Source organism: Rutilus rutilus (assembly GCF_951802725.1).
Source record: "Rutilus rutilus genome assembly, chromosome: 5".
NCBI lineage: Eukaryota > Metazoa > Chordata > Actinopteri > Cypriniformes > Leuciscidae > Rutilus > Rutilus rutilus.
The window spans coordinates 33,521,171-33,546,530 of record NC_140213.1 but is presented as its reverse complement, the minus strand read 5'-3'; the positions used below and the strand labels follow the sequence as shown (position 1 = coordinate 33,546,530).

Sequence of the window (25,360 nt, the reverse complement as noted above, 5' to 3'; positions counted from 1 at the left end):
CTTAATAGCCTAATGATTTTTGGCTTAAAAGAAAAATAGATCATTTTGACCTATAATATTGTTGGCTATTGCCACAAATATACCTGTGCTACTTGTGACTGGTTTTGTGATCCAGGGTCACATTTGTGCATTATCATCCTGATACACAACACCACCTTCAGGGTACAATGTTTTAACCATTAGGTGCACATGGTCCCCTAGAATGGTTCAGCAGTCCTTGACAGTGACCTGCCCATCTAGCACAAGTAGTGGGGTAATGATATTGCATCCCAAACTATCACTGATCCACCCCGTGCCTCACTCTGGGCAGGGTGTTAAACCTCTTTTGGGCTTCTTCACACCGTAACTCCCACAGATATGGGAAAGACAGGGATGGACTCATCAGTGAGCTACATTTTTTAAGTATTTTTCAACAAGATTTTTCTAATTATCCAAAACCCAAGATTTACGCTGCTGGCACCAATGAAACACACATTTGGCATTAGCATGAGTGACCAAAGGTTTGGCTTTGAATATTGACTATGAATATTGACCCTGTGAAGCTCACGACGAACAGTTTTAATGGAAACTGAGGAGAGTTCATTTAATTCTGCAGCTGTGCTTTTATGTTTTTTAGATACAATCCGGGTTAATACCTGAACATCCCTTTCAAACAGCTTCCTCTTGCATTGACAGTTACTCCTGTTGGATGTGGTTCATCTTACGTGGTGTTATGTCGACATTAACCTGGATACCGTAGCTCTCGATACACCACAAAGACTTTCTGTCCTGGTCACAGATGAGCCACCAACAATTTGTCCTCTTTTGAACTCTGATATGTCTCCCATTACGTTGTGTGGGACAGTATATATGCGTGAAACAACACTATATTGGTCAGTGTTTCAGTTTCATTGTCCAACCCTGTATGTATGTTAAAACAATAGTTATATACACTATAAAACATTAAGTATAATGAAATACTAGACATCATAACAAGATATTGGTGGCAACTAAATGCAAAACAGTGTTTTGTTTGACACTTTGTCCGTGTTTTGTTGTGCCGACGTCTGTCTCTTTTGTCAGCAACAAAAACACACCCTCTGCTGTGATGAATTATTCAGCAATGTGTGGCAGTGGCACGTCTAGAGCAGAACAGAAGGGGATGACTGCTGTTTTCCTCTGTTTAACAGGTTCTTAGTCTCCCAAACAGCTTTCTGACAAGTGCTAATTCAACCTCAGGGATGAACCTGACCTGTACTGACTGACTACCCTGTATAACATAGTACAAAGCTTTATTATGACTCACAGTTTACCAATTTTATTTTGTTCTCATAAGGTTCACTGTTATGAGCATGGAAACAACTATAATTAGATTGTGTGTGTGAACTGAACCTGGAATACGAAACAGATCATTACCTTCCGAATCTGGCAGGTTCAAAGATTCAACTCCTCTGCTTTTATCTGTCCCATTAGGAATGTTTTTCCTGATGAAATGAATAATAATAGAGCAAAGAAATTGAAGGTGTGAGTACTGCAACTTTTCTTTTGATTATATATTATATTAGTATATAAAAATTAGGGTCTAAAAAACAAAAGATTTCAAATCTCATTTAAACCTGGAAGTTTTATGTTTTAATATTGAAATAAAGACAATTTACAAAAATGAATTTGAAATATTTCATATTCTGCAGAGTTCAGAGTTCTTGGCAACAAATCAAATAATATTAAAATTCAATAAATAAAATTCATTCAGTTTTGCATAAAAAGATTTCACTCAAATTGTTGATAACACACTAGTAAATAAAAAAATATATTTATATTTGTACGTTTATTTATATAGCAAAGACATTACATGGATCAAAACTGACAGTAAAAACATTTATAATGTCCCAAAATTTTATTCATCAAAGAATCTTGAGAAAAAAAAGTTTTCACAAAAATGTAAAGCAGCACAACTGTTTTAAACATTGATAATAATAAGAAATGTTTCTTGAGCAGCAAATCACCATTTCTTCACATGATTTCTGAAGGAACATGTGACACTGAAGACTGGAGTAATGATGCTGAAAATTCAGCTTTGCCATCACAGGAATAAATTACATTTTAAAATATATTAAAACAGAAAACTGTATATTATTTATACTAATAATATTTCACAATATTACTGTTTTTACTGTATTTTTTACTAAACTAATGCAGCCTTGGTGAGCATAGAGACTAAACAATAGCATTAACTCCAAACATTTGGCATATATTGGCACTAGTTGCACTATTTACACTAGCATTTCTGTTCCACTAGCCAATGCAGATAATCTTAAATATCCAATACATCGGCCTATCACTTCACTGAATAAATACATGAAATCCATATGATGCAGATTAATTGCAATTGCAGGATTGAATAGGCATACTTACAGATGAGGGACCTGAAATATGGCGCTGTCCAAAGTGTTAGTGCCCATGCCATCTTCACTGTCCAGAGTGTATCCGTCCCCATCAATCATTCTGTGGTTTGTTTTATCTGTAAAAATACACATGCACACACACACACACAAAAAAAAAAAAAGAGAGAGAAGGCTGAAATTAGACATGTGCCATATAAATACGGGGCTTATTATTTACATTACTAACTTAAACAATTTATGCAAAAACAATGGATATGTATTTTCCACATATGAACGGAAAAGAAAAGCAAAAGCAAAAAAAAAAGAAAGAAAGAGAGACCACGGTGAAATGAAAGGTAATGCACTCTTTTTAAAATAACTTAAACATCGGTTTAACCACAGAACAGAAATTTATGCAAATTTCATGGCTTTCTTGACTTTAGATATAAACATTTTTGTGTTTTGCTTCTAAAATGGACGTGTAATGTGCTGATTAGTGTTGATTTTTATTCTTATATTTAGAGAGAGGGAGGAGTCACGTGTCTCTCACCTCCTCTAGCAGAGATCCCTCCATGATGGTCATCTGACTCGATACTTTGCTCTCATTGGCTGGAAGATGTCGTATGATCAGTATGAGGCCAGTTCTGCCTTTAGATGGGGCTGTCTCTCTACACGGACTCATCCACAGATTGCATAGTCGCCCTCACATGAAACCAGCTCATGATTTTTACACACCACAATCATGCGGACATAGATATGGGTTTGATCTGGGGTAAGGGCCTGGGATTTTACTTGCAAGGGGAAATGAGGTAACAGAGGGGTTCATCATGCTCTGGATGTCAGTGTGAAGTGTCTTCAATATACACTCAAATTTAGCATCGAGTATCTCTAGGCCGGCAGGGAAATTCGGGAAAGAATAGCACTTTAGTTGTGAAAATCAGCCTATGTGCTGCACCTCTAGGGATCTTTTTTTAATGCAACAACTGTCTCGTTGCAAAGAAAGATTGAGCCTGGCATTACGTCTGGCATTTACTTTTATATGGGGAATACATTTTTTAATTGCTGACTCACCCAAGTTTTACTGTAGCTAAAGGCAATATTTTGTGGTTTGTGATTTTTTATTTACTTACGGGAGTTTAACAGACATTGGTTGTTTAAATGATTTAATGTTTTTTTGTCTTTTTTAGATGAGATAATTTCCGGTTTGCCACTCAAATATCTAAATTTAAATGCTGGGAGGTTTAAAAAGTACTTTAGGACAATCAAATGTATTTTTCAATAATATATTGTCTATTTATGAATTATTAAGATAAGTTCTCATTTTGTGATTTTAGGTGTAGGCTTTAATTTATTAACATAAAATGATGAAAACTAAACTAAACAGAAAATAAAACAAATGTGTCAGAAAGGTGAGGACGAGAGGGAATGGAAAATAAATAGCGGAAGAGTGCGAGAATGAGAGGAAGGAAGAAAGAAAGACAGAGAACGGATAGGCTGTGAGCTCATGTGAAGTAGTAAGGGTTACTTGGCTGGAGTCGGGCCTGTTGCACCGCAGCCTCGGCTGCAGCGATGGCGTTCCCGGCTTCTTCCAGGTGTGCTTGGGTGACGCTGCCTTTGCTCTGGCTGCGCGAGGGGCCGTGTGAGCGCAAGTGACCCTCAGAGGAAGATTTGGAGCTGCCGGGACTACTGTGAGACTTTTCTATTGTAGGGACCTGTGTGTCTGTGAAAATACAGTACGTGCCCTCGATTAATCCTGCACAGATCCCAAATATACCTTAAACTTTCCTTCTCCTGTTAAATATGCACAGCCGTGCAAAAGTTTGGGGTCAGCAAGGTTTCGTTATTTTTATTTTATTTTTTTTAAATAAATGAATAACTAACCCAAGATTTGTGCTGCTGGCACCAATGAAACCCATATTTGGCATTGGCACGAGTGACCAAAGGTTTGGCTATAACAGCCTGACCATGAATATTAATTATAGTTTTGATGGAAACAGGAGAGTTGAGGTGCACATTTAATTCTGCAGTGAGTTGGGCAGCTGTGCTTTTATATTTTTTGGATAAAATCTGGGTTAGTACCTGGACATCCCTTTCAAACAGCTTCCTCTTGCTAATTTTATTCAGCAATAAATATATATTTCTTGAGCAGCAAATCAGCATATTAGAGAATGATTTCTGAAGGATCATGTGACACTGAAGACTGGATAAATGACTGCAGAAAATTCAGCTTTGTAGTCTCAGGAATAAATTCCATTTTAAAATCTATTGAAATAGAAAACATTTATTTTGAATTGTGATAATATTTCACTGTATGGCTGTTTTTACTGTATTTTGATCAAACAAATACAGTCTTGTTGACTTTGAACTGTATTATATAACTAGAAGCACCACCTGTGTTTATTTCTGTTTAGTATGCATACCTTTAGCAGGATCAGGGAAAATGCCATGACTTCGGCTTTTGATGACAGAGGTTTTAGGGGACTGGTGGTTCCCCGGTTGCCCTCCTTGACCTCCAGACCCTCCTGGCCCTCCAGGGCCTCCCTGACCTCCAGGGCCGCCCTGACCTCCGAGTCCCCCAGAGCCGCCGGGCCCCTGTGGAGGGTGGGTCCTTCCATGTTGAATACTCTCGCTTTGCTCCTTTAGGGGGTGCCAGCGAGGCGTGTTATCCAGCTGAGTCGTGTTTGAAAGATCAATGAGCACCTACAAAAAAGCGTATTCATAATGTGTTAGATTATATTTACTCTTCTGACTTCAGAGAAATGTCTTTCCTTTAGTCAATTATAAACTATTCTCTGGTCGATAATAATGCAAATAGATACTGACAGATGCTAAATGATTTAAGAATTACACATTTCATAACAATAACCCATGGAAGAGAAGACAAAATGCTAGCATACTTTGAATCACATCTAAGTGATTGATGCAATGCAAATTATGTTTATCGCTGCCATAAGTGTTTTTTGGTGCATGGAATGACACTCATCTAGCAACACTCACTTCTCCCAGGAAATCATTTGAGGAATATCTGTCATAATCCCACACAGTAACCTCCAGAGTTTTCTTCTTCAGCTAAGCCGAACACACACACAAACACAATTTTTCAGTCAGATGCAGGCTGAAGACATAATTCTGAAGGCACAAACATATTTTAACAGGAAATCTGTGACTCAGTAAACAGCATAGCAATGACAGCAAAACTGGGTCAACTTTTAGTGTTTTCAAGCATGGAATGTCAAGTTTGGATAGAAAAAAATGGGACACATGGGAAATGTGACTGTGATGTCAAACTTCCCTTGTGTCTTAGACTAGTAATTACATGTAATACATTCTGTGCATATTCCTTGGACTATATATAACATTACATAGAGCTAGAGTAAGAGGAATGTACAAAAAGAGAGATGAAAGATGAATTCCGTATGAAGAATGACTTTTCATATAGATATAATGATTTACTGATATTATCTCATTAGAAGATAGCACTGGCAAATGCTTATAAACAATATGTCTGGAGAAAAAACTGTATAAATAATATTTATGGTCTCCAAATATATATATTCAACAATGAATGTCGTACTTACCTGCTCCAGAAGGATGTTTTTATAAATAACGGTCTGGTTCCACTCTGGGTTCTGAGTTTTCTGGATATATTTAGTCCTTCTCTTGTTCTCAGCACTGTGAGGTCATCATGTTGAGGGAGGATACAAGGAGCAATAGACTTAGATTCTGCATTTCAATGGATATATAGTATATTTATATAGCCACACTTGAGGATAGTTGAGTTTCATCAAGAGAGGACATTCACAAGAGTCAACACCGATGCATTTACGGTCCATGGCACCAGTAATGATGATGACATTATCAGATCACAGAGTAAAATGTGGAAAAATGTCTACTTCAACATGAGTATATGGGCAATCTATGCAAGCATACAGTAGCGGTAGACTCTTACAATGAGCTGATGTGAATTTAAAAAATGGTTGAGTTGCACACCTGTACATAATATTTACTGTCTTTGAGGGAATCATTTCAAGAATTTATTGACTTCACATCAAAAACGTCAGAGGTAGAGGTTGCTTTGAGGTAGATCTGACTGAGACACTTCACAGATGACGCAGTAGGTTTCACCACACGAATGACAGCTAGATAATGAAAGAAAGGAAATCCAAACACACACACAGACCCACGCACCAATGAAAAAGTAAAATGAAAAGAAAAAGAATCACCACGCTACCTTGCGTTCTGGACAACCATGACTTGTCTGAACCAATCCGGAGATTTGTATGGAATGCAAAGTAAAAGTAGACAGACAAACAGACAACAGTCAGAGAATCCAAGGAAAGGGTAGACAGAGACCCCTCCAAAAAAAGTTGTGGCCTGGGTGGAGTCATGGCTGCCGAGCTTTTAGCACCAGACAGAAGGATCATGTGTGCAGGTAATAGGAAATAATCTCATAAACACTGCAGATATGGCCATTAGGAGATGGCAGATATAGCATTACACACCCCATACTGGTGGAAGCCATATCGATTGTGCTGTCTCCGCAGTCTGAGACACTGAGCACTGATTACTAGGTAGCATGTTAAGAGAGGAAGGCTAAGCTAATAAAAATTGACTTCTCCAAAGAAGATCTCTTCCACTTTAGCCTTCCAATAAGTCATTTCAGTACTAAAGAGGTAAGGACTTCTACCCAGGAAAGGGACCTTTTAGCCCACTGGATATGCAAGCTATTATAGGTCACTTTTTTTATCTGCCATCCAGTGTTTCAAATGATTATGAAACACTTTATACACTTTTGTTCCATTCCAATTATTATGGAATAATTTGTATGCATCATTATACTATAAAAACAAAGTGATTTTCAAAGAGAATTTTTGAAAGACCGGGAGAAAAACAACAACAGGAGCTATCCCCAAAAAAGGGGAATTGAATCAAATTAAGTGACTAAAGATTCAAGTAACTTAAAAAAGAAAAATCTGACAATAAATTAATCAAAATTACAACACTTATATATGCAGACAAAGACAAACATAAAAGAAATACAGGTACTGTAGAGTCTATAAATCTTTCATTCTTCACTCTTACTTTAACACTTGCACGCACACAAACATACGCGCGCACACACAAACACACCCACACCCACACACACACACACACACACACACGCACACACACACACACACACACACACAGCCATGTACACAAGGACACTCACCCTCTCCCTGGCAAGAGATAGACCTTAACGAAAGGGTCTGTGTATCCATTGTTTTCTCTAGGAGCGAGGTTTCTTGCTTGCAGCACATGAACAATCAGGTTGCCCATATTCCTGTCATAGTTGATTTGAAGCTGAGGGAAAGATAATTACTGTATATGACACACAATACTTAAGGTAGCCCGTTCAAATGAATCAAATTAGCACTGGGATGCTGCAATTTAAATCCAATAAAGCAGTCAATACTGGAGAAAGTTGCGAGGGAGGGCTGATCACAATTTTCTACATAAAATGCATCTTAAATATTTCAAAGCAAAAAAAAGGTAGGATAGGCATTTTCAGAATCTCTATCTTTGAAAGCATTAGATCCCACCCTCCCTATCAGAGCGTCTCCAAAGCCACACCTCCTCCAAAACACAATAACACGCACACCAGAGCAGAGTCTGAAAGCGTCACGAGAGACACCGTTAAATTACCTCATGTTTCAAAGCACATAACATTACAATAATGAATGTTAACAACTTAGAGCTCTGACTTGTACCATCTGACTGCTGCAGACTCATGCCGGCGCTGATAGTATTGTCATAGAAACGCATAATTCTGAGTCTGAGGATGCTAACAGCTACGAGTAGAACGTCACAGGGTTGCCATCTCGTAATTATGTTCACGGCTTGTCATAGTTACCGTAAGCTCGTTGTGAGCATAAGATCGCTGGTTTGGTTTAGGAAGGAACTGTAAAAGGTGGCTGTTTGTCTAAAACTCTGCATAGCCTCATGAAACATGCTGATGACGTGATGTCTGCGCGAGCAGGGTGCTCGGAGGTATGCAAATACATACGTTGACAGGGAGGTAGGGCATCCTATCATTGCAATCGGACTGAGACTTCCACAGAAGATTTATGTATATTTATTTAATATTTAGACCACTTCTATTATTGCTTGTTATCAGGATATGAAGAGAGATTCATCCAGTATAACAAAAAGTGTTTTTATGAAAAGCATAACTGCATAACTACCTTTAACAGTAACAGGCAAGAGCATGAATAGCACAATTTTTGTGTTTACTCAAAAATCTGAATTTCTACATCTCATGTTACACAATTATATTTGCTTTGATATTGAAACAATAATTAAAAATGATTAAAGATATTCCAAAACAGTTAACATGTTGCCAAATTGTGATTAATACAGTTGGCTGCCATATTCAAATATCTGGAAATGGGAATAATGACTGGCTTAGATGATGCAAACACAGTCAAAACATAACCATATCATTCAAATTAACTTTGGAATAGTCTTGTACAGTACATGCAAAATAGGTCATTGTGAAATTGCACAGACTCACTTGTATTTCACCAGTGATTGGATGCGGTTGTGGCTTCAGAACCTCTGCTGACTGAAAAACAAAATAATGGAAAATAAATCCCTAATAAAATTATTTCGCAGTTCCCTATGCAGACACAACATTTGATATATATTCTTCATATACAGTAAGAGGCACATGCAGATGCACCTTCTTGCACACATTTCCACATACAGTACCTTGCTACCATGGCGCTTCTTGTTGACGGAAGGGGACCCGGGTTGTCCAGGGCTAGGGACGCCACTGGAAGCGGCAGATCCGGTGCCAGAGTGCAAGTGTCCCGCTCTCTCCAGAGCAGACAGCACTGAGACAGGAGCCTGCTGTTGGGACACCTTCTGCAACTCTGCAGCCAGCTGCTTTGGGTCTACACCTGGAGAGCGCTGACGCTCACCTACAACACACACACACACACAACAGCTACAGTATAACACAAAACTAACCCTTTTTAACCTACTGATTAATACAAGCACCTTTTCCACAGTCAGGAGTGCAAGAAGACTCATAACCCAGGGTTAAAATAAGTGCTAAGGAAAGCTGTAGGAAAGGAAGTAACAACTTCCAGGCCTTGTCTTTTTTCAAGCATATTAGCTAGAACAGGATCTGAAAATGTCTCTTTTAGCCTGCTTAAGAGGCTAAATTTTGAAATCACTGAAATATGTTATTGAAACTTAATCTTAGCCACGGTTTTTGTTTTCGATTTAGTCTTTCCCCATTCAAGTATTTTGGAGCCTATGCATGGCAAAGATGATTGCAGAGTGGACTCGTTTACCTTAAAGGAAGCTTGGTTAGTATGAAAAGCTTATTAAAGGCATCAAGACAAGTAAGTATGAAGGGAAGAATGAAATGTTAGATAAACTCACCAGCTCTCTGCTGAGTATGGAGCTCCAATTGTTGTGGGTGCTCTGCGTTGGAGAGCATGTTTAGGTCCCTAAAAAGAAGTCAATTTAACAACTGTATTAGCATATAGGCTTAAACACCACAGTCACTGTATTGTAGAACATATTTGATAGTTAAATCAGCATAACATCAATTGTTAATATGGCACAACCTGAAACTGAAAATTTCTTCCAAGTGTCTTACAGTACATGAATAATTGTGTGAAACTATATGCCCTTACAAAAAAAGCACTGCACTACCATAGTACAGTGAGGGTCTCAGGTGGTAACCATGGTACTTTGATATAACATATTCATCCACCATGATATATGAATAGCCTACATATTGGCCTATGTTAATGATTATTCGATTAAATACATGTAATCGAATTTTGCTTGGACTAAGGATTTGACATTTGAGTGGCATTTGTCTAATGGTTATACTATGTATTGTGAGAGTAGAGTGTGAATTAGAGGTGCTGTTGAGCGTACAATGCTACTTAGGTATTTTGTAATTGGTAAATATTCAGATTGTGATTAGTGATTGATTGTATTGTCTAATTTGTCTTGTGTTTTAGTTTTTTCTGTTGCTGCTGTAACACCTTAACCTGTTAGCCAGCAACCCCACTTTTGAAAAATCCCCAGCAATGGCATACCCAAACTAAAACAGATACAGTTCATGAACCCTTTGCACTAAAAGCACAAGTATGATCTCATTTGAAAGCCAACACTTGGCAGTTTATTGTAATAAAATTAGAATTAAGTATTGTCATAATGATTTTTTTTTTATACATAGCTTCAAAGTTTTGTAAAGTTATTAGAAATGTATTTTTATGAAATATCTTCGTGAAAATAAAATTGAAGTTGGTTTGTATCACAGTTCATCCAAAAACGAAAATTTTGTCACTTACCCTCAAGTGTTTGGTTACCAAAATTCTTAAAAATATATTATCTTGTGTGCAACAGAAGAAAGAAACTCATACAGGTTTGGATCAACTTGAGGGTAAGTAAATGACAACATTTTCATTTTGGGGTGACCTATCCCTTTAATTTCTCCTTGGGGATCAATAAAGGAAGTCTAAGTCTTATTTATTTTAATTAATTAATATACACGTGGCATTTACATGGTACTTTTTTTGTCAATGTGGTGGACTAGACTGAGCCTTGAACATTGAATACATCATTGTAACTTACAGGCGCACACATATTTCTGCCTCTCCATACTGCTGACCCATAATGCTTTGCACCTCTTCATATGTCTTTCCCAGCAGAGAGATTCCATTCCACTCCATAACCTGCATTCCTGAGGAACACAACACATGCCATTAGGAACAGTGAGTGAAATACATTTATTATGCTAGAATAGTAAAAACAGATGCTCACAGTCTGTCTTGACCAAAAGTAAACATTATTTGTCAGAAGATTGTTATGGAAACTATTAAGAAGAGATGTTGTTTATAAAAGTCACCTACAGTAAGTTTATTTTTAAAAGCCTCAAATTGAGAGCCAAAGTTGGGTTTAGTGCGTCACTAAAAAAGTGAAGGCGCTGTAAATTGGGGAAACATGTCAAAAACTATTATGATAGATTCACACACAGATAGACAGGAAATGTGTGCTTTTGTGATTCCTGAGGGGAAATTCAGGAAAAGCACTGAATTACCTACAAACATAAAAAAAACATGCACACTTATTCAATAGCATGCTTCCTAAGCACTCCACTCACTACAAGAAAACAGTCCTGCAGCATCAGGGACCGAAACAAGTGCAGAGGTGAGAGGAAAATTTAAAAAATCACTGCAAACTGAAGCCCACTTCAAGCCAAACCCCGGGCACTTACACAAATGAAAGCGAGTCTTCAGATAGGTCTTTTGCATACGGAGCGCTTCAGCGGCTGATAACAACAGGACGTCATTAAAATGTCTGTTCATCTCTACACAATCAATCCCTCAATTTTCCACTCAGAAATCTCTCAAATGTTCAGCAAGCATGTCAGTCATATCTCCATATTACTCTGCGAGATTACCCCAAGGCCAAAATCATCAATTCAGCTTTGAAGTATCGAAATGATTAATGCTTGATTTGGAATCAAATTCAGTTGATTTGCTGAAAATATTGTGAGCTTTATAAAAGTGAGCATTTTTAAAAAGGCTTTAATGTTAGAAAATATGCTATGTTTTGCATCATATCGCAACATATAGGAATTTATGGTTGAAACTTAATCCTTAAAATTGTTAAAAGATTAATCCTTATTTAGCCAGTGCAGTGTGTTACTGATATAAGATCCCTGCTGTATGCACTACAAGCACACATACTTTGTGGTTCTATGTTGAAGTGCATGGATATGAGTATGCATTGTGCAATTGTGCATGCATTCAATTCTTGGCCCAAACAATAATATCGCTACAGCTATCAGCTATTAAATCTGCTCTCTAGCACTTTTTCCACTGTGGCAGCAGATATTATTATATTGTATCAAGGGAAATGCATACTTAAGATAAAGAACAGATGCTTGTGTAATCTACCAGCAGACTGGTGCTTGCATATTTCAGGCATGAAACAAATAAAATATAAAAGTTTTGACACTATAAAGGAAAAACGCATTTTCTAAAATCACAAGTTATGAAAGAGTACAAATCAAACAAGAAAAAACATGTTCAGGAAGTTGAGCTACTCTCAGAGGAGCTCATCCAAATTGACAAAGCATGCTGAGCCAACAGTGTCAACAAGGAGAGCAATCATACTGCAACAACAGCGTCCCCGTTAAAATGAGAAATGGCTTCCCAAATTAGGCACGTATTGCTTTGAAAGACAACTGAATGCTTAAAACTAATGAATGAATGTGCTGATGCTTGCTTATTTTAACCACCTTTTAACATATGAATAAAAGCACGTACATCAACTTTTTTATATAAATAGAATTTGCTTATCTGTTTATTGCATGTCTTTCGCTTCATTAACCCCTGAAAGTCTGTAAGAGAATTTAACTTGCTAATGTTATTGGACAGAATAATATAGAAGTTCTTACCTTCAACAACTTTTCCCGTTTGTTCGGCACATCCTCCTGCTGAAACCTTGGCGATGTAGGCTCCGATCTCTCCATTGGTCCCTGGAATCTCTTTTCCGCCCACAACTCTGATTCCCAGCCCTCTCCCTGAAATCACAAGGGTTCAGTTTAACTGATAAATGGCTTAGTAACTGGATCCTAATCAGAGCATCTCAGTATCATTTTAAATGTGATCTCTTCACCAATACATCATCCACGAGGTAGATTACAATTGTTATTTTGTTCTTCCTTCCAGTAATTTAGTTTGCAGGCCTAATTAACTACTTTTAGCTGTGTATCTTTTTGAGTAATTGCTGCGAAAACATACCTGAGATGCTGTGGTCCTTGGGGTCCCGTTGCAGTTTGATATGAGTGTGTGGGAAGGGGTAATAGCTGCCTTTTATCTGCTACAACGAAAACACAATACAGAAGCAAATGATTAAACAATTCCTGGAGCTCTAACAGAGCTTTTGCAATAACTATGTGCCTGCAGATGTGGTTTGCTGTTCTTTTAAAGATGAGTACAGTGTGTTCATGTGTTTGCATGGTAAGTGTGGTTGAAGTAGGACATGTTCCTGGAATAACATTGCTAATAACCAATCAGATTGTAGGGTCAGCTTTACAGTGAGTGTTGCAGCTTAACCCTCTGGTGTTCTTAGGTAATTTTTGACCGAAAAACTTTACGGTTTGAATTGTAAGAATTTTTCATGGACACACACAAAAAAAAGGACATGATTCAAAAAGGTTAAATGGTCCTGAAAAAAATGTGCTCCTCACGGTCAAAAATGAAAACTTGGAAACCTTTTGGTACTGCGGCCAAATAAAATCTTACTGAAAGCTTATTTTTTGAGATATTAAAATTGTTTAGATGCATGGCTTTAATTTTCTTGCTGTTTTACGTGTTTTTTTTTTAAATATGTTTTTGTGCATTTTGGATTACAATAAACGTAAAATTCTATCACTTTTTAAACTTTTTCTCACTTCAGCAATAATCTGCCAAGTGTCGTCTTTGAAAAGAGATCAAACTTAAGTCTGTGCTCTAAAGCATTCAAGATTTATGACAGTTTAAGTTGGAAATTTAATTTTCAGGTCTATGCTTACAAAGTGAATAAATGGATTATAAATACAGTGTAAATATAATTAAGTATACCATGAAATCCCCTAAAAATACTAAATATTAAATAAAAAAAACATTATCAAACTAAAATATAGTACATTCATTTAATTGAAATAAAATTATAACAATTCTGTCATTTTTGACCGACACGAGAAGAGCACTAAACAGCATTGTTATCGACTTGTAATTGTAAAGATTTTAAGTCAATGAAAAATAGTTATGATTAAAACCATGTTGTTGTTTTTTTGATAGGTATGTTGTTCCACGACCAACAAAAAGCCTCCAGGAACACATCCCAAACACTCTGTGGGTGCCACTTTACCTGTCTTCTGTCTGGCCCGGCTTCTGGTCCACCACGTCCCTGGCAGGGTTTGTCAAACCAGTCAGTCTCTTCATGCTGAAGGTGATATGCTAGAAGACAGGAAGAAAGCAGCCACTGTACCATCACAAGTGACAAAACTGGGGCATGTGTCCCACTCCACCACTTTTCTCCCAGACAACCATCCCTTCACAAACCCCAGTTGGGGACACTTCTTTGCTAGAGTGTTTGAACTGACAGCTTGATGGATTTAGGTTAGGGCTTCTAAGAACAACATCTATGTTTCAAAAGGGTTGGACATTATCTTCCATTCCATCTCAAATCAAGAGAGATTTTTAGATAAATGCTAAATGTAGATAATTAGCCTTTCCCCAGGGAAAGCAGTGACAGAGGATGGTGAGGGCAGGAAAAACAATGATCTGGGACATGTTTCGGGCATGCACACATGAACATGCATGCTGTGTCCCTTCAGGACCGGTCTACATGTCATGCATCGAGAATTTGATCGAAAACTGCTGTGGGTCTGAACCACAGCAGATATACGCACATACACACACCATCATACAACAGTGTAATGATGAGATGCCTTACCATGTCTGATGATAAATACAGTTTATGTTAGCACTATCTCTAGCACACTAAGACTACAAGTAAACCACTACTCAAACCAAACAAAACCACAGCTTATGCTCTATAAAACCAGACTTTCATGATGCTAAAATGCAATTATCTTAGTTCAAACTTTAATCAGCTCCCTCAAAAAAACATTTTCTAATTCAGTGTTGTCATCTTGTTTTTCAGTCAAATTTTTAAAACATTCTTAAAGACAAATATAGTTGAGATGCAAAATTGTGTAAGATAAGACTAAGATAAGCACAAATTGTATTAAATTTTGTTAGATTCATGCGTAAAATAGAAAATGAATTCAATGTATTTCTAAGATCTGCTATTTTGCCTCTCAACTAAATTTATCTTTTGTTTTAAGAATATTTAGAATGTTTCATGTAAGAATGTTTGATATCATAGAAAAAAAAAAAAAAATACTGAATAAGACATGGATTTTGCAGTGCCCTTGGTCTCACCTACAGAGTTGCACTGGTAATATGTTAGTCTAGCATCCTATAAGACTGTATATACGTTTTTTTTTTCAGCTTTCATTTCAGGTAGTCTAGCACTTTCTTCAAAGACACTGGGAATTCCTAGAATAATTCATAACTCAAGCTAGGGCAGACATGTCAGCACATACCTAAAATAGATCAGACGAGCAATATCTTCTGTTTTGTTTACTGGGTATTTTGCACAACCTGCAGGTGCTTTTATTACAAAACTGTGTAAGCGAATAATTTTTTTATTCATGAGGCAGCACTATAGTATGCCACAAATCATCATTTATCTCCTTATAGAGTGAGAAGAAAAAGGACAACCAGATCTGTCTGCAAGAGTTTTGCAATGAATAGCTTGATGTGCTGTCCTTTTGCAAGGAAATGTCACCTTAAATCAACAGTGCATTCACTTTATAACCCAAATTGGAACCATTGACCATGGCACAAAACAATAGCTTATAGAAAACTGCCATTCTGGCCAACACACTATCAAAAGGACACATCAATCTAATGACTTTTATCCTGCACCATCAAAACAGCAATTCCATTACATTAGTGATATTTTGGTGGGGCAAGATAAAGGTTGATAGAGTGACATTTCCTAATTAGCCTACCCTGTTGTAGTATGCTTCTACTATGGTATGCACACATATTTACTTGTGTATGTAAACATGTATGTGCCCTGGTTGATATGATCAGGCTATGTAAGAGAGACCTTGAGGAAGTGCAGTGATAATGAACACCAGGATGGGTCTGAGGTGCACCACTGAGAAATGCCCATCATTCAAGACTAAAGTATGGCACGCATGAAAGTAGGTTTATGCTTAATGATATTTTGAAGGCTGCTGAACAGCAGTTCTCACCTTTCACATTCCAGCTAGGACCTCCAGCTGTAGTGCAAACATTGCATTTCAGAGAATTCATAGTAAAATTAGCCTTAAAACAGAGCTATGTTGTGCCAATAAAAATACACTGTTATATTTGCAGTGCAGGTGGATAACTTGTACTATTTTAAATATCTAATACATGCAACAATCTAATTTTCTACAATATCTAAATAACACACCACTGTAATCTATATTTTACTCTAGAGAGCCTTTTAAAAGCTATTTTAGTTAACATTAACAATACCTATACAGCATTTATTAATCTTAGTTAATGTTAATTTCAACATCTACTACAAATTTTAATTAAAAGTTGTATTTGTTAACATTAGTTAATTAATGCACTATAAACTAACATGAACAAACAATGAACAGCTGGAATTTTATTAACTAACATTAACAAAGATTAAGAAATACTGTAACAAATGTATTGCTCATTGTTAGGTCATACATTAACTAATGTTTACAAATGGCCTTATTGTAAAGTGTTACCAAATTATTGGTTTAGTAACAACAGCAGTACTAGTCTTAATGGGATGATCCAGGTTCAAAACTAACTAAGCTCCATTGACAGCATCAACGGTATATTTGCAATTACCACACAAAATACATTTTAAAGCAAAATGGGTGGCTTAAAAACAGCAGTTATTTTTGATTTCTGCTTGTTTATACAAACTGAGACTACTGAAAGTTTTTGAACCTGGAATGTTCCTTTGACTGTGAACATAAGCAAGCTAAATAGGCTGTTTCAGAAAGACAAACCATTTCTGATACTCTCACAACAGAGCATGGGGTCACATCTGTGCAAACCCAGCAGAGCATTTAGTGTTGTAAACCAACATATATTCACAATTTGCACTCGTTTATACCAGCTTTACACCTGGCTTATGTTAAACCTTCCAAACAGCTTGACGTTCAACACAATATCACAATCTAGAGGGGATTTTAAAATGTTTCTCAATATGTTGTCTTATTGGCATTGAGACCCCCGTGACAGCTTAAAGATAAAAAAAATGTGTTTTACAGAGGGGGAAACAATTTATGAAACATTATATTCATTAACCAAACCATTTGTGTAAATTGCCTATAAGACCTTCAAAACAATTCAATACCTGGGTGATTTTAAATTTCAATCCTTGCTTAATGTTCACTTAAGCATAAAGAACAAAATGTATACGAAAAACACAGAAAGAGAATGAATAGTATATTTACTGAAAATATATTAATCTTCATGTAACATGCAAGATGTTTTTAAATTCCCATTTATAAGCCATGCAAAAAACTGTAATAGCAAGAATTTATTGAGAATGAAAATTGGAAACACACCCATGACAGACATTACATGACATAAATAAGAAAACTGTAAAACAGGCGATTTAAAAGTAGTATATATGGAGGTGATGAAAAACTAAGCTCCAATTAATGTATGTTATAAACAGATAAACTTCCTTTAACCCTCATTTAATTTACAACTTTATCTCATCACATGTCAACAGCACAAATTTGTCTATATTCAAAGGGAAGGATATAAATTCACTACATTAATTTTCCCACTTGCATTTCTGCAACCTGACATATTCTGGCTTAATGAAAACGAGACAAACTAAACCAGGTACTCCCATGAATATAACATTTGAGACTTCTTTTGTCTTAAAAAGAAAGAAGAAGAAGAAAATAAATGGAAAGATATAGAGGGAGAATTTATATTTATAGTTATATTTAGAAGTGTTTTCCCCTATACAAAAAACTATCATACAAATTATATTTATATAATTAAAAACAGACAAAAATAGTGCCCTCTTAAGATAACCAGTCACTAAATAATTCTGACAGAAATATAGGGTGCTGTAACTCCATAGATAGAAAGCAGAGCAGTTTCCTCATCAACGTGAGCACTGCGATAAATAACAGAGGCACTGAATGCACAATATAATTAATTATAATAGCTGAATTAATAGTTTTCAAGATCTCCAAAATTGTTTTTCCTCTTATATGTATATGACAAAGCAAAAGTGGAAAAGGACACAAGTTCCCTTTTGCATGCAAATAGGCATGCCTTTATACATAAAAAAATATACTATGTATACATACAGTATGAAGGTGAAGATTTTAATTTAAGAGTATGACATGCAAATGCAACACCCAGCAAATTGTAAAGTAAATCTAAAAAAAGATGAAAAACGTAACAATTGAATTTACACACAGATATAAATAATGCATTCAGAGCCATACAAAAGATGATATCAACAGAAGCTGGGATTAAAGATAACATATCTCATAACAAATTTACCTTCACTATCTGACATGGCCCCCTGAAGGTCATCCTTTATAAAGGCAATGTCTCGTTCATAGCCACTTGTCCTGGACTCCTCTCTCATGTGCTGTTGGACTTCTGGAAGAGAGTGACTGGAGCCAAACTGGTCCCTTGAGTCTGCTGAGATGGGTGGGAGTGGGCCTGCAGATGCTCTGGCCATACCCATGGGCTGACCAACAGGACTCAATGGACTCTCTTCTTCTGAGTTTTGTGCAACAATGGGAATCCGACCCCTGCTCTGACTAATTGGCAGACTTGTTGGTTTAGCCCTAGATACAAACTGTGAATCCATGCCCTCGCCCTCTGTTTTCAGGCGTAGTGAGGAGTTTGATAAGTCTCTTTTGATAGATAGGTCCAGTCCATATACAGAGGAAGGCCTAGAGGAAGGTCTTGACCGAGTGCCGCTGGGATAGGTGCCGTCATCGTGGAGGGAAGACCTTATGGTAGGTCCTAGGTTGAGAGATTGGCCAAAGTTGAGTGACTGAGCCAGGTTAGGATTAAGAGCTGAACCCAAATATTTTTGTTGCTCCACTAGGTTCTTCCTAAGACCAAATGTGATCTCATCCTGCAGGAGCCTTGCCCTGGCAGACAGTCCACCAACTGATGAGCTGGCTGAGGCCAAAAAGCTGCTGTAGTCTAGTTCAAGGTCCCTGCTCTCTTGAATAGGTGAAAACTTTATTTTAGGGTCAATTAGAGCTTTTTTATTCTTTAACTGTTTTTGGTAAAGAACTGAGGCAGGCAGTTGCTTGGCAGCCTGCTTTTCTAAAGTTAGTCTCCCAATGCTGTATTTTTCAGCTTTAGGGAAATGTCTAAAACTAGTGTCAGAGTGCAGGTAGTGAGGCAGACCGGTAAGCTGTTCAAGGCTATCTGTACCTCGTCTGAATTCCTGCTTAATTTGCTGTTTCAACATCTTCAATTCATATGGCTCCTCCATGGACTCCTCGTCAGCTTTACCATACGAATGCAGTCGGGAAGCAGCCTGAAGAGGAGCAAGAAAGTCTGCTACATCTGCTGTTCGACGAACATCAGCAGTCCGGAGAAGTCTGTCCGCTTTGCTGATATCCTTATCTGCGATACTGAAGCTTGAACTTAGGCCCGCTGAGCTCTTTGTGAGTTCACCGATGTCATCAATCAGGACATAGTTCCTGGCATTGTGATGATCGAGGTCTGCATAGAAGGACTCAGCTGATATGCTGGACATGGGGCTGCTGGCCATGCTGGCTCTCTCTTCCAGACCCATCCTCAGATCAAGGCTACTGTATTTACCACCGAGGTGGGACACTCCATAGACACTCTCTGTGGATGTAGGGACAATTAGGAGGGGCTGGTTGCGTACAACCTCATAGTTTGTCGTAATCTTTGGCTCTAAGTCAGACAAAGTAGTCTGACGAGGTTTCTGTTGCATCAGAAGGAGTGAGGAATGGTCATAGCCAGTCTGCTGGGACTGCTGATTGAGTGAGGGCACTGATGAGTAGATGGATTGGTAGGGGGACACCTGCTGATGGAAAAGAGACTGCTGCTGGTACAACGTCTGCTGAGGATACTGACTTGTTTGGGATGCATATTGATAATGGGAGTATGGGCTTGTAAGTTGTGCATACTGGGACTCAGCCTCAGTCTGTGGTGGGATGAACTGGTTAAACTCTGACTGTGGGGCAGTCCGTGGCCGTTCTAGTCCATGACCATTACCTCGTGCCTCTCTGATGTTGCTGACCTCACTATCTGACATGTAGTCTCGCTCTTCTGCCACTCCTTGTAAGTAGGCTCTCTCCCTCTTCTCTCTCTCTTTCAGTAAAGCCTCTTTCCTTCGATTTATACCCATCTCCAGATATCTCAATTTAGCATCTATCTCTTTCTCCTCCTCATCAAGTTCTGCCTGTATCTTACGAAGTTTTGAGGACTCACGTTCAACTAAATCCAGCTCCTTGTCTATGTCTTGGAGGATTTTGGCCCGTGCCATAGTGGTGTTCCTGCACATTCGCCTTCTGGCAGAAGCAGTGGTGTACTCAGACAGGCCAATGATGGTATCTTCTTCCGGTGGTGGATGAGGTAGTGTGCGTTTTACTTTCTTCTGAGTGCCAACTGGTGTGCCACTCTGAGAACCTTTGCTCTGTAGATAAAAAAATAAAAATAAAACAGAAAGAGAAAGAGAAAGAAAAACAAGCAAATGATAGGCAATATATCCCAGATAGCAAGGTGACAGTGATATAATGTTGAGTTTTGATCTAAACCATAATTTTATCTGAGATTGACATTTCAATGCTTAAAGTGTGTTGGATCAGCATTGACATTTTGATGAAAGCCGAAAGCACACATGGGTGGAGTCAGTGACATTGAACTAACAGTGATTTGTAATTGATGACCACAAGATCATGCAGGTATGTATCTGTAGGTGTTCCCCAATCAGTGGGGCATTTTCAAACCATGATGGCCATTTTCAACCGGTTTACCTGATTAGCTCTAATCCACTGGGGGTTTGATGATTTTAGCAAGTCTGTTGAAAAATGGTTGAAAACCATCCATTGTAGTTTGAAAATGAAAAACCGAAAATTTTGGTTCCCTTTCAGTTCAGACACGTTCGATGTAGTTGGATGTACCGTACTGATTGGGATCACACTTAGGGAGCCTGTCATCTTTGAGTATTGAAAAAACGAGCCAATGCACACTGGCGTGCGAGATTTGCATCTTGCGCTCCTCCCCGCAGCGCGGGTATAAACACGAAAGTGGATGCACGCACCACTTGTCTTTTGCTTCGGAGCTGATCGATTGATGTCTCTGAAGAGTTTTAGAGTGTTTTCTAACAACGAGCGTGTGTGTCGGTGCTTCATCTGGAAGCCTCTCCCGGTGCTGGTGTGTACAGCGCGAGTGCAGCTGTGATCGCGAGCCCTCTGAGCTCTCAACTGCTGTTTTAACAGCATTCTTTCTGTGTGTTTGTTCTGACGGTGGTTAGAGGCCGAAGAGGGTGAGTGCTTCACTGGAACAGGCTGCACCATCTCCTGTCAGTGTTGCCGCGGTCATTCCCTGTGTGCTCCGGCACTTGTTGAGAGCGCTATTTCCTGAAAGAGCAACACGGGTGTATCTGCTTCTTTTTCAAGATGCCATTCCACCCGTGCGTTTCTGGATGTGGTCGTCCCCTGTCCCCAACTGACGGTCACAATAATTGCATCATGTGTTTGGGCTTACAGCACGCTGAAGCAGCTTTTGTGGATAGTTCATGTTCCCATTGCGGGAACATGACTATCTCTATGTTAAGATCTAGACACGCTTTCATTCGTGAAAGTAGAGTCCCCATTTCCATGCCCTACCCTAGCGTCCCCTCTGGCCAATCCCAGGGGAGACCTACTGCTCCGTGTGGGATGGGTGATCTGAGGATCACACTGAGGGCGTCCCCACTCGGTAACCAGTCCCCGAGGGCTCCTCACTCCTCTGTGGCACCGCAGCGGGTGGAGCTTCTTGTGGAACGTGCTGGTCCCTCTGTAGTGGACCGACCAGCCATTACGTTCGGGGCTCCTCCTGAGGACAGGATGTCGATCGCTGCATCGGAAGGGGAGCTGGACTCTGGAGATGATGATTCGGCTGCACTGCCTCCTTCTGGGAGAGTAGCATTGCCCGAATTGGATCCAGAAATGTCAGCTATGCTGAAATGGGCCACCGAGTCGGTCAGGCTCGCGTGAAACCTCCACCGTGTCCCGAACCGTCATGGTTGGATGATTGGTTTCTGGTCCTCAGCCCGCCGCCCCAGTGCCATTCTTTCTCGAGGTGAATGAGGAGGTTACTAGGTTGTGGACGGCACCTTTTTCTGCCAGAAACCACCTTAGTACCTCCTCCCCCTCACTTTCCTTGACGGAGGAGCGGCGAAGGGATACGAGGCTATCCCTCCAGTGGAGCGGTCTGTCGCAATGCAGCTGTGTCCGGCGACCGCTACCTCCTGGAAGGGGGATCCTCATCTCCCCTCTCGGGCCAGTAAGTTCTCGTCCGTTCTCATGGGCAAGGCTTACAAAGCCTATGGGCAAGCCGCTTCCTCCCTGCATGCCATGGTGTTGCTGCAGGTCCACCAGGCCAAAGCACTCATGGACATGCACAAGGGTAGTCCAGACCGTGAGCTCATGGATGAGCTCCGCACCGCAACCGACCTTGTCCTCCGGGATACGAAGGTTGCGGCTTGCGCAGTCAGTCTGGCAATGTCCACCTTAGTGGTCCATGAGCGCCATCTCTGGCTCAACCTGGCCGATATGAGGGAGGCCGACAAGTCTCAGTTCCTGGACTCCCCCATTCCCAGGTTGGGCTCTTCGACAACTTCGCCCAACAGTTCTCCGCCGCCCAGAAGCAGACGGAGGACATCCGGCACATCCTGCCCCGGGGGCCCGCTGCTGCCTCCACCCGTCCACCGGTGGCAGATCCTCCGCCTGCTCGTCGCCGAAGGCGTCCCCCTGCCGCCGCTCCCGCTAGGACACAGCAGTAACCTTCACCCAGGCCTCAGCGTGGAGCCGGCCGCAGACAGGGCGCCCAGCCCGAGACTAAAGCCCCACATTTATTCAACAATATTACTATTGATTATTTGGGTTCATTTTAATATTGATTCAACATCTGTGATGTAGAATCAATCATAGTGTAATGTTGATTCAATGGCATTACCATTGATGTTTCTGTTGAAATGTCACAATTTTTTCAACATTAATTGCCGGTGCAAAAGTGATATTGAACCAACATCACTTTGTAACGTTGATTCAATGCAATTAGCATTGACGCAACAACATTGACTCAAGATTGTTTCAATGATTGCTTGCTATCTGGGTATACAGTATACAGCATGTTAACTTGGTATGTAATGCAATGATTAGGAGAGGACAAAATAAAACAAATACTGTATATGAAGAGTAAATCAGTTTTAAAGTGCAGTACTTACTGAATAGGTGTCTGAGTACTGGTACATCATTCTGTCCTCAGTTGTCGGAATGAGTGACTTGGGGTCAGACAGAGATCGTTGTGAGGCCCTTAGTGATCTTGGACTACTGAGAAGCCTTGATGAATCAACAGTAAGCATCTTCTGTGAGCTTTTCCCAGGGGACACTGGTGAAACTGGGGAGCATAATACCTTTGGAGATTTGGTAACCAACAAGCTTCCAACGTCATCAGCTGTCAGGTGTGTGTTAACACTTATTACAGCAGGGGTTTGACATATTTTATCTCTGTCTGATGTAATATCTGAATCGCTTTCTGTTTGACCATCTCTGTGTAAATCTACCTTTGTGTCCACCTGAGCACGAACAGGGGATCTCCTAATTGTCCCTGAATGCTCTGTCTGTACCGAAATCTCTGCTACAGTCTGAATTGCAATACTTGAAACCTTGGAGCTTTTACCCTTCTCTCCATCAACATATCTACTGGAACGAGACCTGCGTCTGCTCCGAATGGGGACATCCCACTCATCCTGATCTTCATCATCAGTTTGCACACAGCTATCTACGCTTCTCCTACTTCTTCTCCTTCTACCAGAAGGAATCTTTTCAACACCATCTTCATCATCTGTTTGAACACCACTCTCAACCAATTTCTTACCACTTAACTCTACACTTTGCTCTTGCTTGGTTGTATCTGGCAGGTTTGTGGATAACTGCAACTTGTCCTTTGTCTGTGCACTCACTGATACAGGAGTGTTTGAATTATACTGTGTAAAAGCCCCAGAAGTTGTTAGCCAGTTTTGACCTGATCTAGAGTCATGGGTGGACACTGCAGATGACATTGAGTTGTCATCCTTCACTGGCCAGTACTGCCCATTATCTCCCCCAGAATATTTTGGGTCAAGAATAATGTCTGAGCTCATGGGTGGTGAAATACCCTCACTTGGCCTAAACCCATATGGGTGTATCTTTTGCTCTTCTAGTTGTTGCTGGAGTTGCTGCTGTAATCGATGGATTTGCTCTAACTGAAGTTGCTGCTGTGCAAAGGTTTCTTGTTGAAGAATCAGATGGGCTTTGCGTTCCTCTTCTTTCTGCATTAGAAGTTGCTGCTTCATGTTCTGAAGCTCCTCCAGCTCCCTCTGAACAATGATTTGCTCTTGTTCACGGTAACGCTGTATCTCGTGCCTCTCCCATTCAAGCTCTTCAGCTAGACACAGCTGCTTCAACTTCTCTAATTGTAAAAACTCATGTTCAGCCTTGTACTGTTGGCTCTTGCTGTCATCTAAATCAAGGAAATTTGGTGATACCAGTGTATCCAGGGAGGCTGCTATTGCCTCAAGTGTAGCATCTGAGTAGAGCTCAGGGAAGGCAGTCAATGAGGGAAGGAGACTGGCTAATGCAGAAGGTAGGATATCATTTGCTATATCAGATTGTGGGAATATTGATTGGTCTGTGCCTGTGGTGTTTACAAATCCATATGGAGCAGGCTGATTTTGAAGAGCTGAAAATGGCTCCGTAGTATCAGTCAGACTATTGTACATTGTGCTAAATATTGAACCTGGTTGGGTAGTAATGGCATACGTGGAGGGAACGGGTGCAGCAACAGATGAGTAAACAATGCCATTTGTCGATCTTAGCAAACTGTTAACGCCAAACAATGTTCCTTGAGAATATGGAGTAGTGGTGATCCCGGTAAATTCCAAAGTGCCTTTCTTTGAGAAGTCTAAGGCCTCTTCTGTTATGTTGAGAAAAAAAAAAAAAAAAAGCAGCAGCATCAGCATCTAAATGGATCATTTATCTGTATCATGCAGCATTAATTAACTATAAAATGGAAGCCAAAGAGCATGCACATTTCTTGTCAGAGTCATCA

The 25,360-nt window shown here is 39.5% G+C and overlaps 1 protein-coding gene across 7 annotated transcripts in view; it reads right to left on the bottom strand.

The window, feature by feature from the left end:
• Positions 1-25,360, bottom strand: part of pclob (piccolo presynaptic cytomatrix protein b) — a 94,330-nt gene that overhangs the window by 2,013 nt on the left and 66,957 nt on the right. For 2 of the 7 annotated variants that reach the window (XM_084409317.1, XM_084409318.1), the window contains exons 18-35: positions 23,496-25,225; positions 18,566-20,699; positions 16,255-16,281; positions 14,292-14,380; positions 13,181-13,259; positions 12,835-12,960; positions 11,004-11,112; positions 9,795-9,862; positions 9,114-9,325; positions 8,917-8,967; positions 7,576-7,706; positions 6,595-6,621; positions 5,942-6,035; positions 5,361-5,432; positions 4,784-5,063; positions 3,889-4,083; positions 2,395-2,500; positions 1,396-1,463 (exon numbers count right to left, since the gene is read on the bottom strand). In XM_084409317.1, the coding sequence (XP_084265443.1) occupies positions 1,396-1,463; positions 2,395-2,500; positions 3,889-4,083; positions 4,784-5,063; positions 5,361-5,432; positions 5,942-6,035; positions 6,595-6,621; positions 7,576-7,706; positions 8,917-8,967; positions 9,114-9,325; positions 9,795-9,862; positions 11,004-11,112; positions 12,835-12,960; positions 13,181-13,259; positions 14,292-14,380; positions 16,255-16,281; positions 18,566-20,699; positions 23,496-25,225 (5,598 nt within the window). The remainder of the gene's footprint in view (positions 1-1,395; positions 1,464-2,394; positions 2,501-3,888; positions 4,084-4,783; positions 5,064-5,360; positions 5,433-5,941; positions 6,036-6,594; positions 6,622-7,575; positions 7,707-8,916; positions 8,968-9,113; positions 9,326-9,794; positions 9,863-11,003; positions 11,113-12,834; positions 12,961-13,180; positions 13,260-14,291; positions 14,381-16,254; positions 16,282-18,565; positions 20,700-23,495; positions 25,226-25,360) is intronic. The other 5 variants (XM_084409319.1, XM_084409321.1, XM_084409320.1 and 2 more) reach the window with 5 other exon arrangements.